Raw genomic sequence first — 18,723 nt, 5'->3', positions numbered from 1 at the left:
TTTGGAAGCCTGGAGGAACGGCTTCATGCAACACTGGAGCCATGTCCTCTACCAACCATAATTCCGTTACTAATAGTAAGTCAGGTTGTTTCTTAATGAGCAGCTCATAGACGTGGTGCTTGTTTTTTGAGTGTGATCGAGCATTTATGAGTAGGGAGTTTAGAAAATGCGTGTTTGTGGCAGTGTCATTTTGTTTTGGAGAAGGGTGAGCAGTATATTGTGAGCTTGTAGCAGGTGTGTTGTTCGTTGTGATAACTGTATGAGGTTCACAATAGTGCTATTTTTCTAAATAGTGACCCTCGTTCAGAAGGCTTAGGAGGCATTTTTTGTGTCTCTGTGTTTTGGTGGTGGACATCGTGAGTAGTTTGTTTTTTGTAGAGTAGCCTTATTGTGTAATAGGCAAGAGGATGCACAGTTGTTAAGAGTGGCATGTTGTTTATTTTGTTTGTGTCTGTTTAGTGTGGAAGGAGAATGGGGTAGGGGTGGTGGAGGAGCATGTTAATCGTAATGTAAGGCTCAAAATTGTGCAATGGATGAGAGGCAGGTGAATGAATGTTGCTGAGTTGGGGTTCTTGTGGTAGATGTTTATGAAGAGTGAGAATGTAGGAGTAAAGATTGGTCATGATTTGTATTATTTGTGTAGTCATGAGGGTGGGATGGAAAGTATGAAAGTTTGTGTTATTTTGATGTGCTGATGTGTGTGTGTGTGGTTAATTTTGTTTTTGTGGAATAGTGAGGAGATATTGTAGTGGTTGTCTGTGAAGGATTTGTATGTGAGTTAGTGCTGGTGAGTGGTATTAGAATATTACAGTGGGTGTTGATGTGTTTTGGAGACTAGTGTATGAGGTGTGTAAGAAGGGATTGGCGAGGGTTGAGGTGTTTGTGTTAGTTTTGATTACTGGAAGAGGTAATATGTGTGTTGGAGGGTAAGGATTGTATGGTTGTGTGTAATTGGTGAAGAGAGGGGGAGGGTGTTTGTGAATGGTGTAATGGAAGGCTGGGTTTAGGAATTGTCATGATGAAAGGGGGTGTGGCAAGAGCAAATAGAGGATAGCGCTGTTGGTTTGCATGAACAGTGAGTATGTGCCTGGATGGCTGAAAGTAATGTATAATGTGGTTTTGTGTTGTGTGGGCGACGGCAGGATGTGTTAGTGGGAATAGACAGAGTTGTGTTTGGTGTGAAAATAAAGGTGTCTTAATGTTGTAGTTGTGGTGGATATGCGTACAGGTGTGGGATTTGGGCTTTTGTGCAGGTTGATGAGACATTGCAATCTGTTTGAGGTCTGTTTGTGGTGCATGAGTTGGATGTCTTTGCTGATATTGTGTTTTGATGTTGGAGAATTTTTAGGGAATAAGGTTCTTTTTAATAAATGGAAAATAGGGCAGCATTTCTGGCCCTAGGCCCAACCCAGCCGAAACAGGCAACTGCCCTTGTCCCTCTTAGCCTCAACACCTGGGCTGCCCTGAGCCGTAGGCTTAAATAGCCTTATTGGCCAATAGTAACCTAGTCCTAACCAATCAGATTTGTAACCCTAAAGCCAATGGGACACCTAGCCCTATTAACTAATCACACCCCTAATCCTGACTACCAATCACAACAGTAACCCTAAAACCTCAGTCCAATAGGAACCCCATCCCTAGTACCAATCACAGTAGAAGCTCTAAAAGCACGGACCAATAGGAATCCCAACCCTAGTATCAATCACAATAGAAGCCCTAAAATCACTGACTAATAGGAATCCCAACCCTAGTACCAATTAAAATAGAAACCCTAAAACCACAGACCAATAGGAATCCCAACCCCACTACCAATCAAAATAGAAGCCCAAAAACCACGGACCAATAGGAATCCCAACTCTAGTACAACTAAAAATAGAAGCCCTAAAACCATGTACCAGTAGAAATACCAACCCTAGTACCAATCAAAACGCAAACCCTAAGCCAATAGAAATACTCAGCAACCAATCACAACAACATATGCAGCAACCAATGGAAACGTATATAAGGGCCAAGTTAACTTAAGCCCTTGTGGCAGGGAGGAGGGAGGTGCTGCTCTATTCAGAATCACCTTTGTTACCAACAGACAGATTCCATACTTCCAAGCTAACAGAGTCTACTTTCGAGGTAAGTGACAGATTGAAAAGCACTGAAATACTGTTTGTTGCGCACTCAGATATTTGGCGTTTTCAAGGCAAAAACAGTTGGTGCAGACACTTTCTAAACACAGTTTAAATCACAAAAGCAGTCTCCTAAACACACTGTGGTTATCCACTGAGGTGTATGTAGCCTTTAAAAAAAAAAAAAAAAAAAAAAAAAAAGGAGGGGCTTGGCGGTTGGCTTTATGCAGTCTTTTACCACAAACTAGGAGGGAAATTTTAAACGGTCCTGGGTAAAAAAACAGCAGTTTAATAAGACCGAGCTGGGTGAAACACATGGACCCTACAGTAAACAGGCATGGATAGCAGTACAAACACCTTTTAACAAATAACAAGAATTCCCAGATAGTCCGGGGCTCTTACCAGTCTCCTAGGATTTCTTGATCACTTGGCTGTATTAGGGTGCAGGGAAAGCTGGGCTCAGAAAATGGAGGTGGCTGTCTTGGGGTTCCCGCCACAAACGTAAAGGCCCAGTACAGGTGTTAGTGGGGGGCTCATGTTGCCTGGGAGCTAGAGAGCCAATCACCAAGCCCAGGCCCCTGTGGAAGGGAGGAGGGAGGTGCTGCTCTATTCAGAATCTCCTTAGATACAGACAGGCAGAATCCACACTTCCAAGCTGGCAGAGTCTACTTTCCATGTAAAGGACAGATTGAAAAGCACTGAAATACTGCTTGTCGCGCACTTATATATTTGTCTTTTTTAAGGTAAAAACAAGTGGTGCAGACACTTTCTAAACACAGTTTAAATCACTAAAGCAGATTAAGCAGTCTCCTAAACACACTCTGGTTAGCCACTGAGGTGTATGTAGCTTTTTATTTTATTTTTTATTTTTAAATAGGGGGGGAGGGACGTTGTGGCGTTTGACTTTATGCTGTCTTTTGCCACAAACTGGGAGGGAAATTTCAAACAGTCACAGGTAAAAAACAGCAGTTTAAAAAGACCAAACTGGCTAAAACTAAGGGAGCCTGTAGTGAACAGGCAAAGGTAGCAGTACAAACACTTTTTTAACAAATAACAAGAATTCCCAGAAAGTCTGGGGCTCTTATTGATCTCTTAGGATTTCCTGAAATCAACCATGACATACATCACTCTTAGCTGTTGTAAACTTTCTTCGAGAATAAAAGATTGCACTTATAAAACTTCCCAAAGAACAAGCATTGAACAATTTCTAGGTTTTCGTAGGACTTTCATCTGCTTTGTACCCCCTCTTCCTCACAGGTCCTTCCCCTCTCTAGAAAGCACCTCATTTTCACCTTCCCTCATCCCAGTACAGATGAATGGAAGCAAATGTTTTACTATACAAAAAACAATACTATTGCTCTTATCTGCTTGTCGTTTTTGGAACTGCAAGTATTGTTGCACCCATCCTGCATCACATTATCGAATGGCAGTTCATTAGGAATGCTCCTTATCTATCTAGAAGCATACTTACTGAAATTTAAGAGTTATTTCCCTTATGACTGTCAGACTTTGGGGTACAGAATCACTGGTCCAGTGGCCTTTTTTGTAACTGATATACAGAAGTCTAGAGTCGTTGAAACATTCAAGTGAAAAGGATTCTGCTATAAAAAGACAATTTTGCTTGCAAAAACTGTTTTACTATAACAGCACACATGCAAATTGGTTGAAACATTCCTTAAAAGCATATAGATTTTGTTACAAAGTAGTGTATTGTGTTTTCAGGGAAACAAAAACAGCTTTTTAATGACTCTAATTAGACCCTTCTTAGAAAAAACATGCACATGTAAAAACCTCAATATCAGTGCAAAATAATCAATAAACTGGTTTTAGTACTGTATTTAAAAGATGTTTTTATGCTGCTTGTCGTGTTGGTAAGTAAATTAAGTGAAATGATGGTTTAATAGTCCTTGTGTTCTCATGTCTCCTGTTAAGGTCAACAGAAAGACCTGAAATGGAACCTGGCTGTCATTCAGCTTTTCTCTGCAGATGGAATGGACACCTTCATCCGCATCTTACAAAAACTGAACAGCATTCTTATTCAGCCATGGAGGCTGCATGTCAACATGGGAACCACCCTTCACAGGGTTACCACCATCTCGGTGGCACGGTGTACACTCACTCTACTGAAAACCATGTTGACGGAACTTCTGAAAGGTGGCTCTTTTGAGTTTAAAGACACACGCATCCCTTCTTCTCTTGTTGCTCTACACATGCTGCTGTGTTCCATCCCAATCTCAGGCCGTCTCGATGGAGAGGAACAGAAAATCCAGAGTGATATTGTTGATATTCTTCTCACATTCACTCAGGGTGTGAATGAACAAGTGACAATGTCAGAAGAGACCTTAGCCAACAACACATGGTCTCTAATGTTGAAGGAGGTTCTGTCTTCTGTTTTGAAAATTCCTGAAGGATTTTTCTCTGGACTTGTGTTGCTATCAGAGCTGTTGCCTTTTCCACTGCCTTTACAAACCACTGAGGTAATGTACTCACATTATAATTATTGCTTACTGTTAAATGTTCAGTTTGTATAATCCCAAGCATTATTGAAAATGAGAAATTTACTCCCAGGTTTCTAGCTAGTCTATAACCAGTGATTGTCTGCAGTAAACTGTCCACACAGTTATTCAAGGAGCATTTGCAATGCTATTTGGTCTGGCTTTACTGTGCTAATACACACATGCACAAATATGCTAAACTATTTATGACTTGTCTGTTTGTATCTTTTTCCGTTTGGCCTCCTGTGTCCCCAATCCTGCAGCACAGACATAGGAGGCACAAAAAGAGGAAAATTGCAAAGAGAGATGACTCAAAGATTTCTATATGCCAGCTTGTGCAAGCTTTATCACATAAAAGCCAAACAGACTGACTATGTCCATTGCCTGTGTAGTTCGGGGGCGCAATCAAATATTTGTGCACCCACATTTCCAGGTTATGTAAAATGCAGTGGTATTGTTTGATGATGTTCCACCGCTTGCTTCTGTCAATGCAAAATGTGTTTTTTTGCAGTGTTCACTGTGTTTTTTGGCATACAGTAGGGAAATGTCACAAGCAAAGCAATGCAATATTTGTAACATATAATGGCAAGCACTCATTTAAAACTAAATAGTGTCCCTGATAAAAGTGTGGTGGAAAATGGAAAGAAATACACCTGATAGGTGTTGCTTACAATTTCATATGAGTACACTCCTAAGACGTTTCTTTATAACAAATTCAAAATTGAATTGCTATTCTATGCATAAATAGATTACAGACCATTTCAGAAACTCGTGCACTAGCATGGGTTGGGAGTAATGTCAAAAGTATGTTCAGGAGGAAGGCACTTAAAAGAATTGGGGCAGTTATGTAAGGGTGTACAGAGCTTACCAGGCACTCTGAGAATGCACATTAAGAGGAAGGTGCCATAGGTTTGTGCATTTAAAGTGAAAGAATGCAGTGCAATTGAGGGTTACCTCTGAAGAGTAGAATAAGACCAGAAAACAATTTCCAAGGAAACTTCTATCGATAGCTGGACTGAATTCAATATCCATTAACCTATGGAAAACAAAAAGGTGGTGGTTGGAGTGCTTGAATTAATCTCAGTCCCCTGAAGTTACTCGGGGCTACATTCCAGTCCATATTGTTTTTGCTTAGGATGGTACTGTAGACGGAGACAAGCTGTAGGAAGCTGTCCCTTTATGTGGTACGTGAATACCATGTAAAGGGACCAGGAGTTCCCCAGTAAATGGACAGGGCTTGCTATGCAATCCCAAAGTGCTCTATTTAGGGGTATTGTAGTCGAGCAGCCTTAGGCTTAACACAGAGAAGTGCAAGACATCTACAAATACATACAGTAGTCAATAAATAAGACACACAACTCAAAAAAGTGATCCACACCAGTTCATAAAAATAGCAAGTATCTTTATATATGTTTAGGCATCATAGAAAAATTGTTCAGGTTAGTACATGTTTAAATAGGAATTCTTTTCACTTTAAGAAGTGAACACAGTGCAATTTCTGAGTTCTAAAATGTTATTTATATGGGAGGAAAAACAAGCTCTGCAAACAGGAAGAGTACAGCGACTTACAAGACCAATTTCCAGGAGTGAAGGTGAGTACTGAGCAAGGTCCAAGGCAGCACCAATGGTACACCCCAGCAGCAAGGAGCGGCTGGGTGCCAAATGCAAAATAGCGTTGGATGCATTCTTATGGGGATCGACTGTGCGAAAAGAGGCTACAGGCTCTGGCCAGGAGGCCAGTCTGGCAGAACCAACCGAGAGGCTCAGGCCTCACGATGCTGTGCACAGGTAGGCACCTTTGGTCCACTTCTGCTTGGTTAAGGGGTGACGGGTGCAGAGGTGTCCTTAGGTGTCAGGTTTTTCTGACCACAGTGGTCGTAGTATATGGGGGCTGCGTGCAGAGGCTGCAGGCTTCATCAGGGAGTCAAGGGAGGTGTGAAACCACAATGGATTCAGACTTTGGAGGGCTGGGGAACGTTGTTGGCACTGCTGGTCCACTTCAACTTTGGTCCTAGACGGCGGGTGCAGTGGTGACTTCCGGCGTCAGGTTTTGATGGTTCCAGAGGGTTTGAAGTCCGCTGTTCACAGGAGATATTGAGCTTTTTCGAAGGTAGGCAGTCCTCCCGGGTTTCTGGAGTCACAGCTGCAGGACGAGTCGACTTTGGTGCAGATATCGATGAGTGATGCAGACAGGCTGGCAAGGTTGGTACCAGGTCAGCTGCTTTTCTCCTCTTCTGCTTTTGCTGCTCTTCTGTGTCCTTGGCCTTCTTTGGACCAGGTCCCAGAGGTGCAGTTAAGCGTTGGGGGGCCCAGCGTTACTCTGTAGGGGTTGGTCCGGCCAAAAACATGCTGCAGGTGAGGACTGGGGGGTCTAGTTGGGCGGAACAGCTGAATGGGTTTTAATCTTGGGATATCCGAGGACGTGGGAACACCTTCAGTCTGCTTCTCCACGGATTAGGGACGACAGGTGCAGAGGTGTCCTGACGCATCTGGTTTTCTCCACCCGGGCACCCACGGTTGAGGTGGTGTGCGTGCAGAGGCTGCAGGCATCATCTGTGGATCCTCAGTGGTCATGTCTGGGGTAGACTTTGTCTCTGGAAGGCTGGGGAACCATGCTGGCACCGTTGGTCCACTTCAGCTCTAGCTGTGTGGCACGGGTGCGGTGGTGCTTCCATGTGCTGGGTTTTTGGTGGTCTTGAGTCCTCACAGGTTGTCTTGGGATGCCTGCAGATGCAGGGAAACAGCTGTGCTGCTCCACTGGAGTTTCCGGATCTTTTTAGAAAGCAGGCAGTCCTCCTAGGCTTGGGGGGCACAGTAGCTGCAGGACGTGACCACTTTGGGACTTTGGCGCAATTTGGCAGGAGCAGCAGACAGGCCAGCAGGGCTGGGTCCAGGTCAGCTGCTTCTTCTTTTGCTGCTCCTCAGTGTCCATTTTTGTAGGTCAGCAGGAATCTGGTCCCTGGTGCCAGGGTCTCCCCTAAATACTAAATTTAGTACCCCTAGGGGCATTAGGGGTGTGTAGGGTAGCCAATGGGCTGTTGATCCTTGGGGTCACTATGCCCCCTACATGACCACTTCCTGTGGGAAGTAGGCATAACCCTGTCCCAGAATTCTTAGATATGCTATCTTAAAGATGGCTATCTCTGAAAAATCCTGTCCCCCTTGCAGTAGACCACCTTAGGGGTGGTACTGCCTGGAGGTGCCATGCCTACCAGACTAGCTAATTTTTCCGCCAGTCCATGTGCCAAATGGGCTCTTGAAAGGGGCTTTCTCTCCTGTGAGGGGAGCCAGTTCGCATTTCAAAGGCTGCAGCTCTTTGAGGTTTGCCGCCTCAGGAAGGCTAATCAGCAGGTTAACCTGTGCGAGGGGTTCTTACACCCTATTCCTGAACAGGCTTTTGTTCTGGGCCTCCTGAGAGCAAAAGGCTGTCACCCTAGGGAGTCAGAACGGTGTCTAGAGTGGCAAACTGGAAGAAATCAGTCAGTGAGCACACCAGAGGCTGGTAGGATTTCAGAGAGCACCTCTAAGGTGCCTTCTGGGTGCATGTATTGGTAAATCCAACACTGGCATCAGTGTGGGTTCACCAATACAAGATGTTCAATACCAAACATCCCTATCTTCAGTGAAGCCATCTTGTAGCTGGGGAACTCTTATTAGCCAGTGTCCAGCACATACTTTTAAAATGGCTTCCCTGGTCACTTACTATGTTTGAGTATTGACAAAGACATAGCAGGGTCATATCTGCTTGTGCCGTTGTGCCCTCATATTGTAATATAATGCACCCTGTCTTCGAGCTATAAGCCCTGCTAGAGGGGTGACTTACATATATTGCTTGCAGTGTTAGGGGTCATGGCACACAGGCTGTGTGCCATTTTGTGTTTTCACTTTTGTCTTCACCAAGACACACAGCCTGCAGTGGCAGCCTGTCATGTGCTTGGTGAATGGTCCCTTAGGGTGGCACAATTCGTGCTGCAGCCCTTAAGAGCCGTTTTTATACTCCAGGCCCTAAGTACCAGGGGTTCCATTTACTAGGAACTTACAGAGGGTGCTAAAGGTTTTGCCAATTGGGGAAACAACTGTGCAGTTGTGGGAAAGAGCTCTGCCACCGGAGACCTGGTTAACAGGAACCCAGTGCACTTTCAGTCGAAATCACATCATGTACCAGGCAAAAATGGTGATTAACCATGTCAAAAAGAGGCACTTTTCTACACAAGCCATATACATAGCCTTTGTCATGCTGCAGTAGGAACAGTCCAACCTGGCCAGGGCCTCTGTAGACTGAAACAAAGAGCTACAGAAGACCAGTTTTGCCCTAAAAGCCTCAAAACCTAGTCATCTCCCACCTAGAGGGAGACAAAGCTCTGCCCAACATCATCCCAGAGACTTATGCTATAAAACCGGAGCTTGGGCTCTGGACTCGTGGAATACTCTGTTGCCACAGTTAAGGAAGACTCAATCATCTAAGTTTTCGAAAGCATATAAAGGCTTGGTTGTTTTCAGTTTAAGGCGTCTCTGCCTGCTTTCCTTTGAGGTGCTTTGGCACATTTCTTGGCATATTTTTGTATCAGTGACCAGCCACTGGGAAGCGCCGTACTGGGGCAACTATGCACATTATAAATCCCTATGACATATAAGTTAACAAATAGCATAACATATAGTATAACATAACACCCTTGGGCCCTAAAAGACATCTTTCATGCAACAAGCATGGGTCATCAAAGGGCAGAACAAATTCAACTATATCACCCTTGCTCTAAAGCAGTGATAATCAAAGTACAGCCTGTGGGCTACATGTGGCCACCAGCTGAACTATTGCTGTTTACTTGAGACAGCATTAACATTCAGAAAAATATTAAATGGCCAAGTGTGTATTTCCATGTTAACCAAAGTAAAAGAGAAGAAGCAAGTAAAGTGCCCTTCACCACTTAACTTTATGAACATATTCCTTTTTTAAGCAGTCTTAAAACAAAAGCGTAAGAATATGATGTAGTTTCTTCAGAATTCAAAGAATTTATTTTATGAACATGCAGATATGTTTCACATTAGTACATCAGATTATAACAGTGCATTCTGAAGTATTTTTTAAAACTGATAGTTTACAAAAATTAATGCAGAAACATTCATGCCGCCTACAACCCGCACAACATTGTAAATAGTGAACTAGGGGTCAGGTCATTTGTCACATAGAACCCTCTGGGTAGCCTGGGTTGTTATTACATGGATAACATTATAGTTTATTAAATCAATCACAAGTGAAGGTTTTGTGCAGTGTATATCCTGAACTCCTATATTTCAAAGATCAGATAGTTTAATCAAGAGGGGAAGCCAGGATTGATACTAGTTTTTCTGGTTTCACATTGTGCAATTCTATTTAATTTCCAAACAATAACACTTGGCTCTCAAGGTAATGATAGCAAGCAGAGAAGGCTTACCCGAAAGTGCGTTAGAGGCACAGCATTCAAAGACAGCATAACACAGTACTGTCAAATCTATATCCTATTAGGGGCTTCATTTAGAGGACTGTATGGAATGCAACGCTCAAAATAACACCATGACCCCCTAACCATACCATGATTCACTTCCGCTATGACCACGTAGACCCCTTTCCCCTACAACTCCCCACTCCCACCATCTTGGCATTAATGTGGCCACGGGCACACTACAGACCATACTTTGGGGCCCTTGGGAAAATGTTTGCGAGTACCCATGCTCTAAAGGATCTGTGTATCCCCACTGGGGCTTGCCCATGTTCGGTGCTAGCAAGATAGGTTTGCGCTTTAGAAGTACGAAAGCATATATACATACATTCTTGATCCGTGCTCTAGGGGCCTATGTGCCCAGAGTTCCTAGGTTGTTGTCGGCTGTGCAGCAGATTGCAGCCTTCAAGGAAACTTTGTTGATAATTTTTAAGATAGTTCTGGAGCCCTTTGGTGTGCCTTTGGGCTCCACAGATCTTTCAGGACCTCCAGCCAGACGTCTTCTAACATGTCCTTCACCAACAAATCCGTTTGACCTCAGCCTGTTCCGGCGCCACACTTGGACTCCCTTGCTGTAGGCTGTGTGAATTGTTCCAGTAACAACCCTGCCCCTGGCACTATAGACTTGGATTGCGGCTCGGGACCCAGTCTCAGCTAGGGGATGCCTCAGAACTCTCTATTCTATGACCAAGGAGGAAAACCTAGATTGAAGGTACCTCAGAGGCAGTATTTCAGGAAGGTGGAGCTCCTTTCTGGCTCTCATTCCAGTGCTCTTCAGGGCCTTGATGATGTTCCTTTTAATCCCATAATTAACATGACGAAGAGGTAGATTAATTCGCTCTTGGCCCCCCAGCAGTGTTCGATTTATAGCTGCCTACAGTGGTGACTAAGGCTAAAATTTTAACCAAGATTGTATAGCCTGGGCCATCGACGTTGGAGTCCTTACTGATTGTCACCTGCCAACTTAGTCCAAGCCTTGTTTAACCCCACCAGCAAGTCTTCTATTGTGTGAAGACCCAGACCCCATGCAAGGTCACAGAGTCTTCATGACTCAGTACCTTTACCCCTAAGAGACTTATCTTTCGGACCTTTTAAGAGTAGCCATTCTGAATTATTTTCCCATAGCACCACTGGATAGGGAGTCAAAGAAAATAGATGCTATGAACAAGAGAGTTCTCTCTCTAGCCAGCTGTGCTTCGTTCCTTCAGTGCTGTGTCTCTCTTGGGCCGCTACACAGTCACACCTTCTGCAACAAGACAAAAAAGATTTTGACTAAATTTCGTAAAAATATGAACCACTATATCAGGCTAGAGAAAAAGATAGGGTAGCTTAGATGACATTTCCTGCAGCTCACTCACCTTGCGGGCAGACGTAATGGCCACGAGAAAGGCTGTTTTCAAAGTGAGTAAGAGAGCTAAACTTACTTGTTGACATGGTCTTTGGTGCGGCTAGGCTGTTTGGTGAGAAAGAAGAATCCTCATCTGATAGAGACATCTAGAAGCAGATTCTGTACCTTAGAATTTCCCTCAAGCATCAGTCTGGATCTTGAGATTTTTGTCAATCAGTACCCCTGCACACCGTTAAGTGGTGCCGATCTGCTCCACGTCCATTGTTGGTGTCGTTCTCGTCAGGTATAATGTCAGTGGTCCTATTTAGGTTCCACCCTGACATGCTGACGTCAATTCCTTTATTTCTGCACCAGCCAGTGCTGATCCGAAGAGAGATACCCCTCAGTCATTTTTTGATTGGCCTTTTGCAACTTTTCGTCAAAGTTTTTTTTTGAACCGTTAACTCCTGGTGCATTGAGGATGTCATCTAGGAAGACCAGTTTCAAGCCCTGTGGATCCTGTCATTTGGCGATGTCTATGACTAATCCGCACCTCGTGTGCCTTTGGTGTTTAGAGTGCAACCAGGGCCGAAGTCTTATTCAGAGTGTCAGGCCATTCATCTGAACGCTTTGTGGGAGTGGTCCCTGAAGCTGATGGTGGCCTGACGCTCGACTCAGCAAGTCAAGGACCTGGTCAAGAAGGAGGTCCAGGAAGCGTTTGTGAAGTCCTCCTTCGTCATCCTACTCCAAGTCCTTTGGACGATTGGGTAAGTCTGTTGGCCGATGAGATGAGGGAGCAACATAGTTCTATGCCCCTATCTGCGGAGCCTGCATCTGGTCCAACTATGCACCTCTCTGAGTTTCTGGGAACCGGTGCCACCACTGCCCAGTTAAGAGTTTTATGAGGCCATGCACCTCATTTTTGGGCAGTCAGGCACCGATTGAGCACCTTTGGGCTCCACAAAGTCAGAAGGGGCCCTTTTGGGTTCCTTGCTGGCAGCTTCAACCTCTGCTCCGAGGGGCACCCAGAAATCCATGCTTGTATCCAGGATGGCGCCACTCGTACCATCTTGACGTTCCCTGGTGTCGCTCCTTACGCCGAGCCGGATGGGCGTCCTTTGATGCCGACAAGAGCAGTGCATCCTATGTCGGATCCTGAGCCTGTTTCTTGTGGGCTAGGGTACGGAGAGAAATGGGAGGCGTTGCTGGACCCTTTGGAATACTGTAGGAAAGCTGGCTCTATATATACATATCAAAAGGAGATATAGTGTGCACAGAGTACAGAAGTTCCCCAGAGGCTTATGTAGGTAGCTGGCCTGGTGTGTGGTGAGCACCTATGGTGTTATCACCTTATACCAGGTCCAGGTATCCCCTATTAGTGAAGTGTAGTCAGTGTCTAGGAATCCAGGGCTCTTCAGAGGTTGCTGTGGATGAGCAGCCAAGACTTAGCTAGGAGACGTGCAAAGCGTATGCAGTGCCACTACAGTAACACAGCACTTACACACATGAAAGAACCACACAGTGTTGCTAAAATAAAGGTACTTTATTATAGTAACACAAATACTAAAATACTGTACAGGCAATACCCTAACTGGAGGTAAGTAAAGGCACTAATATATACAAATTAGCAATCAGTAAATAGCATAGAAAGCAATAGACAATGGTAAAAGCAATAGCAAACAGCGAGGGCACTAGGGGAGGGCCAAACTGAATGTGAAAATCCCCCACCCAAGGAAGTGGAATCAGTAGAAGGGAGCTGGAGGAACTAAGAACCCCAAGAGGTGAGTACCAGAGTGACCCCCAGTGACCAGGAGAGCAGTGGTAACTACCTGGATTTCCCCAAAACCAAGAGGAGTACTTTGGAAAAGATTGTGCAAGACCCAGACAAAACTGGAAGAACCCAAAGGGGGATCCTGACAGAGGAGGACCTGCAAAGGAAGGAGACCAAGTCCAGTTCGTGATGGCGTGTCCGGTTGTGTCAGAAGCCACTACCCACCCTTCTGTGGATGCAGGACCAGGTCGACGGTGGACGAAGCAAGTGATGAACAGGGGATTGGTCACTCCCCTTTCCAATAGGCAAAAAGTGGGGGTAACCTTACTAAAAAAAAGAGTACTTTCCTACAGCTTAACAGAGGCTAAAGTAGATAATACTAATGCTCTCTTTTGTGATAGTGTGGTCGAGCAGTTAGGCTTATCAGAGGATAGTGCAAAGCATTTGTTGTACACACACATGCAATAAGTGAAGCACACACTCAATGACTAATTCCATACCAATTGTTTTTATATAGCTAAAATATATTTTGTTACTTTATTTCAAGAACCAAGAGATTCAGTTTGTAGTTAAGTACATTTGCAAGTAAGTATCAATCATATGTATCAACACCACTTTGTTTCAATTTGGCAAATTAAACGATTTTCAAAAAAATAGCAAATATCTATTTTAAAGGTTGACAGTGCAATTTTCAGAGACAGTTCTAGGGGGAAGAAAACTTAGTACAGTTCTGTGGTAAGTACAAGACTTACAGTTCCAGTCTCCAGGGGGTTAGGATGTCTACAGGTTGGGGTTCAAGTTAACCCCAAAAACCCACCACCAGCAACACGGGGCCGGCCGGGTGCAGAGATCAAACATGATACAAGATTTAAAATGGTCTCCTATTGGGGCACTCGGAATCAGGGCTGCTTGCGGGTAAGTACTCGCATCTTTGGAGGGCAAACCTGGGAGGTCTTGGTGAGCACTTGGGGGCGGGGGGGGTCAGGTCAGCACAAAACACACACCCTCAGTAGGGCAGGGGCAGCCTGGTGCAGGGTGCAAACACAGCGTCGGGCTTCCCAATGCTTTTCAGTAGGGGGACCCCAGGGGTCACAAAGATGCTGCAGGGTAGGTCCATGGGTCAGTTCAGGAAAACCACAGGCTGGACAAGGAGGAGGGCTGCCTGCTGAATGTAGCTGGACCGGTGGTCGGATTCCCCAAGGCCAGGGGGCTGCGGGTGCAGGGGTACCTTTAGGCATCGGGAATCTTCTTCCAGATCTCCCGCGGTCAGGATGAGGGGAGGATTATTCCGGATTTAGGCTGCAGGTGTGATTGTGTTGGTGAGGAGGGGTCAACCCAGGGCAGAATCACCTAGGGACCTGCTCTGGACCAGTGGGTAACCTGGATACTGGTTGGGGCGTCTGATGCAGAGTGGGTAGGACTTGCGAATCCGGGGCAGTTCTTGCAAACTGCAGTTCTTGCAGCAGTGCCTCCATCACACTCTGCCTCACAGTAAATAGTGTGAAATCCCACCAGCAGCCACTTCAGGTTCAGCCCTTTCTCTGAGCTGTGTTCAAAGCCAAAGCTTACCCCAACCAGGCTAAAGTTCAGACATTTCCCAGCTGCTGCCTCTTTTTCAGCCAACTTGTCACTTGGCAGTGAGAGCTGCTATGCAACTTCTTTGAATGATGACCTCGTGTATGTAAGGAAATGCCTCCTTGGCATGGTTGCCCCCTGACTTTTTGCCTTTGCTGATGCTATGTTTACAATTGAAAGTGTGCTGAGGCCTGCTAACCAGGCCCCAGCACCAGTGTTCTTTCCCTAACCTGTACTTTTGTATCCACAATTGGCAGACCCTGGCATCCAGATAAGTCCCTTGTAACTGGTACTTCTAGTACCAAGGGCCCTGATGCCAAGGAAGGTCTCTAAGGGCTGCAGCATGTCTTATGCCACCCTGGAGACCTCTCACTCAGCACAGACACACTGCTTACCAGCTTGTGTGTGCTAGTGAGGACAAAACGAGTAAGTCGACATGGCACTCCCCTCAGGGTGCCATGCCAGCCTCTCACTGCCTATGCAGTATAGGTAAGACACCCCTCTAGCAGGCCTTACAGCCCTAAGGCAGGGTGCACTATACCATAGGTGAGGGTACCAGTGCATGAGCATGGTACCCCTACAGTGTCTAAACAAAACCTTAGACATTGTAAGTGCAGGGTAGCCATAAGAGTATATGGTCTGGGAGTTTGTCAAACACGAACTCCACAGCACCATAATGGCTACACTGAAAACTGGGAAGTTTGGTATCAAACTTCTCAGCACAATAAATGCACACTGATGCCAGTGTACATTTTATTGTAAAATACACCACAGAGGGCACCTTAGAGGTGCCCCCTGAAACTTAACCGACTATCTGTGTAGGCTGACTAGTTTTAGCAGCCTGCCACAAACCGAGACATGTTGCTGGCCCCATGGGGAGAGTGCCTTTGTCACTCTGAGGCCAGTAACAAAGCCTGCACTGGGTGGAGATGCTAACACCTCCCCCAGGCAGGAATTGTCACACCTGGCGGTGAGCCTCAAAGGCTCACCTCCTTTGTGCCAACCCAGCAGGACACTCCAGCTAGTGGAGTTGCCCGCCCCCTCCGGCCAGGCCCCACTTTTGGCGGCAAGGCCGGAGAAGATAATGAGAAAAACAAGGAGGAGTCACTGACCAGTCAGGACAGCCCCTAAGGTGTCCTGAGCTGAGGTGACTCTAACTTTTAGAAATCCTCCATCTTGCAGATGGAGGATTCCCCCAATAGGGTTAGGATTGTGACCCCCTCCCCTTGGGAGGAGGCACAAAGAGGGTGTACCCACCCTCAGGGCTAGTAGCCATTGGCCACTAACCCCCCAGACCTAAACACGCCCTTAAATTTAGTATTTAAGGGCTACCCTGAACCCTAGAAAATTAGATTCCTGCAACTACAAGAAGAAGGACTGCCCAGCTGAAAACCCCTGCAGCGGAAGACCAGAAGACGACAACTGCCTTGGCTCCAGAAACTCACCGGCCTGTCTCCTGCCTTCCAAAGATCCTGCTCCAGCGACGCCTTCCAAAGGGACCAGCGACCTCGACATCCTCTGAGGACTGCCCCTGCTTCGAAAAGACAAGAAACTCCCGAGGACAGCGGACCTGCTCCAAGAAAGGCTGCAACTTTGTTTCCAGCAGCTTTGAAAGAACCCTGCAAGCTCCCCGCAAGAAGCGTGAGACTTGCAACACTGCACCCGGCGACCCCGACTCGGCTGGTGGCGATCCAACACCTCAGGAGGGACCCCCGGACTACTCTGAGACTGTGAGTACAAAAACCTGTCCCCCCTGAGCCCCCACAGCGCCGCCTGCAGAGGGAATCCCGAGGCTTCCCCTGACCGCGACTCTTTGAACCTAAAGTCCCGACGCCTGGGAGAGACCCTGCACCCGCAGCCCCCAGGACCTGAAGGACCGGACTTTCACTGGAGAAGTGACCCCCAGGAGTCCCTCTCCCTTGCCCAAGTGGAGGTTTCCCCGAGGAATTCCCCCCTTGCCTGCCTGCAGCGCTGAAGAGATCCCGAGATCTCTCATAGACTAACATTGCGAACCCGACGCTTGTTTCTACACTGCACCCGGCCGCCCCCGCGCCGCTGAGGGTGAAATTTCTGTGTGGACTTGTGTCCCCCCCGGTGCCCTACAAAACCCCCCTGGTCTGCCCTCCGAAGACGCGGGTACTTACCTGCAAGCAGACCGGAACCGGGGCACCCCCTTCTCTCCATTCTAGCCTATGTGTTTTGGGCACCACTTTGAACTCTGCACCTGACCGGCCCTGAGCTGCTGGTGTGGTGACTTTGGGGTTGCTCTGAACCCCCAACGGTGGGCTACCTTGGACCAAGAACTAAGCCCTGTAAGTGTCTTACTTACCTGGTTAACCTAACAAATACTTACCTCCCCTAGGAACTGTGAAAATTGCACTAAGTGTCCGCTTTTAAAACAGCTATTTGTGAATAACTTGAAAAGTATACATGCAATTTTGATGATTTGAAGTTCCTAGAGTACTTACGAATGAGATATTACATGTAGAATTTGAACCTGTGGTTCCTAAAATAAACTAAGAAAAGATATTTTTCTATACAAAAACCTATTGGCTGGATTTGTCTCTGAGTGTGTGTACCTCATTTATTGTCTATGTGTATGTACAACAAATGCTTAACACTACTCCTTGGATAAGCCTACTGCTCGACCACACTACTCAAAATAGAGCATTAGTATTATCTCTTTTTGCCACTATCTTACCTCTAAGGGGAACCCTTGGACTCTGTGCATGCTATTCCTTACTTTGAAATAGCACATACAGAGCCAACTTCCTACATTGGTGGATCAGCGGTGGGGTACAAGACTTTGCATTTGCTGGACTACTCAGCCAATACCTGATCACACGACAAATTCCAAAATTGTCATTAGAAATTGATTTTTTGCAATTTGAAATTTTTCTAAATTCTTAAAAGTCCTGCTAGGGCCTTGTGTGTTAAGTCCCTGTTTAGCATTGTCTTTTAGAGTTTAAAAGTTTGTTAAAGGTTTGAAATTAGATTCTAGAAACAGTTTTAGATTCTTTAAAAAGTCTTCCAACTTTTAGCAAAATAATGTCTGATACAGAGATGAATGTGGTGGAACTCGACACCACACCTTACCTCCATCTTAAGATGAGGGAGCTAAGGTCTCTCTGTAATATCAAAAAAATAACCATTGGCTCCAGACCTACCAAAATTCAGCTCCAGGAGCTGTTGGCAGAGTTTGAGAAAGCCAACCCCTCTGATGATGACATCACAGAGGAAGAAATTAGTGACTTGGAGGCCAATGTCCCTCCTCCAGTCCTAAATAGGGAGAACAGGACCCCTCAAGTCCTGTCTCCAACTGTGTTAGTCAGAAATAGTGAGTCCCTCACAGGAGGGTCCCACATTTCTGAAATCACTGAGGATGCTCTCAGTGAAGATGACCTCCTGTTAGCCAGGATGGCCAAAAGATTGGCTTTAGAGAGACAGCTCCTAGCCATAGAAAGGGAAAGACAAGAGATGGGCCTAGGACCCATCAATGGTGGCAGCAATATAAATAGGGTCAGAGATTCTCCTGACATGTTAAAAATCCCCAAAGGGATTGTGACAAAATATGAAGATGGTGATGACATCACCAAGTGGTTCACAGCTTTTGAGAGGGCTTGTGTAACCAGAAAAGTGAACAGATCTCACTGGGGTGCTCTCCTTTGGGAAATGTTCACTGGAAAGTGTAGGGATAGACTCCTCACACTCTCTGGAAAAGAAGCAGAATCTTATGACCTCATGAAGGGTACCCTGATTGAGGGCTTTGGATTCTCCACTGAGGAGTACAGGATTAGGTTCAGGGGGGCTCAAAAATCCTCGAGCCAGACCTGGGTTGACTTTGTTGACTACTCAGTGAAAACACTAGATGGTTGGATTCAAGGCAGTGGTGTAAGTAATTATGATGGGCTGTGCAATTTATTTGTGAAAGAACACCTGTTAAGTAATTGTTTCAATGATA

The 18,723-nt window shown here is 45.8% G+C and overlaps 1 protein-coding gene across 2 annotated transcripts in view; it reads left to right on the top strand.

The window, feature by feature from the left end:
• VIRMA (vir like m6A methyltransferase associated) overlaps nt 1-18,723 on the top strand; it is a 627,318-nt gene that overhangs the window by 273,541 nt on the left and 335,054 nt on the right. For both annotated transcript variants that reach the window (XM_069220484.1, XM_069220485.1), the window contains exon 14: nt 4,050-4,594. In XM_069220484.1, coding sequence (XP_069076585.1) covers nt 4,050-4,594 — 545 coding nt within the window. The remainder of the gene's footprint in view (nt 1-4,049; nt 4,595-18,723) is intronic.

This window comes from Pleurodeles waltl, chromosome 2_2 (assembly GCF_031143425.1).
Source record: "Pleurodeles waltl isolate 20211129_DDA chromosome 2_2, aPleWal1.hap1.20221129, whole genome shotgun sequence".
In the NCBI taxonomy this organism is placed as follows: Eukaryota; Metazoa; Chordata; class Amphibia; order Caudata; family Salamandridae; genus Pleurodeles; species Pleurodeles waltl.
Note: the sequence above shows the minus strand (reverse complement) of the source record. Positions and strands in the feature narration are given on the sequence as shown.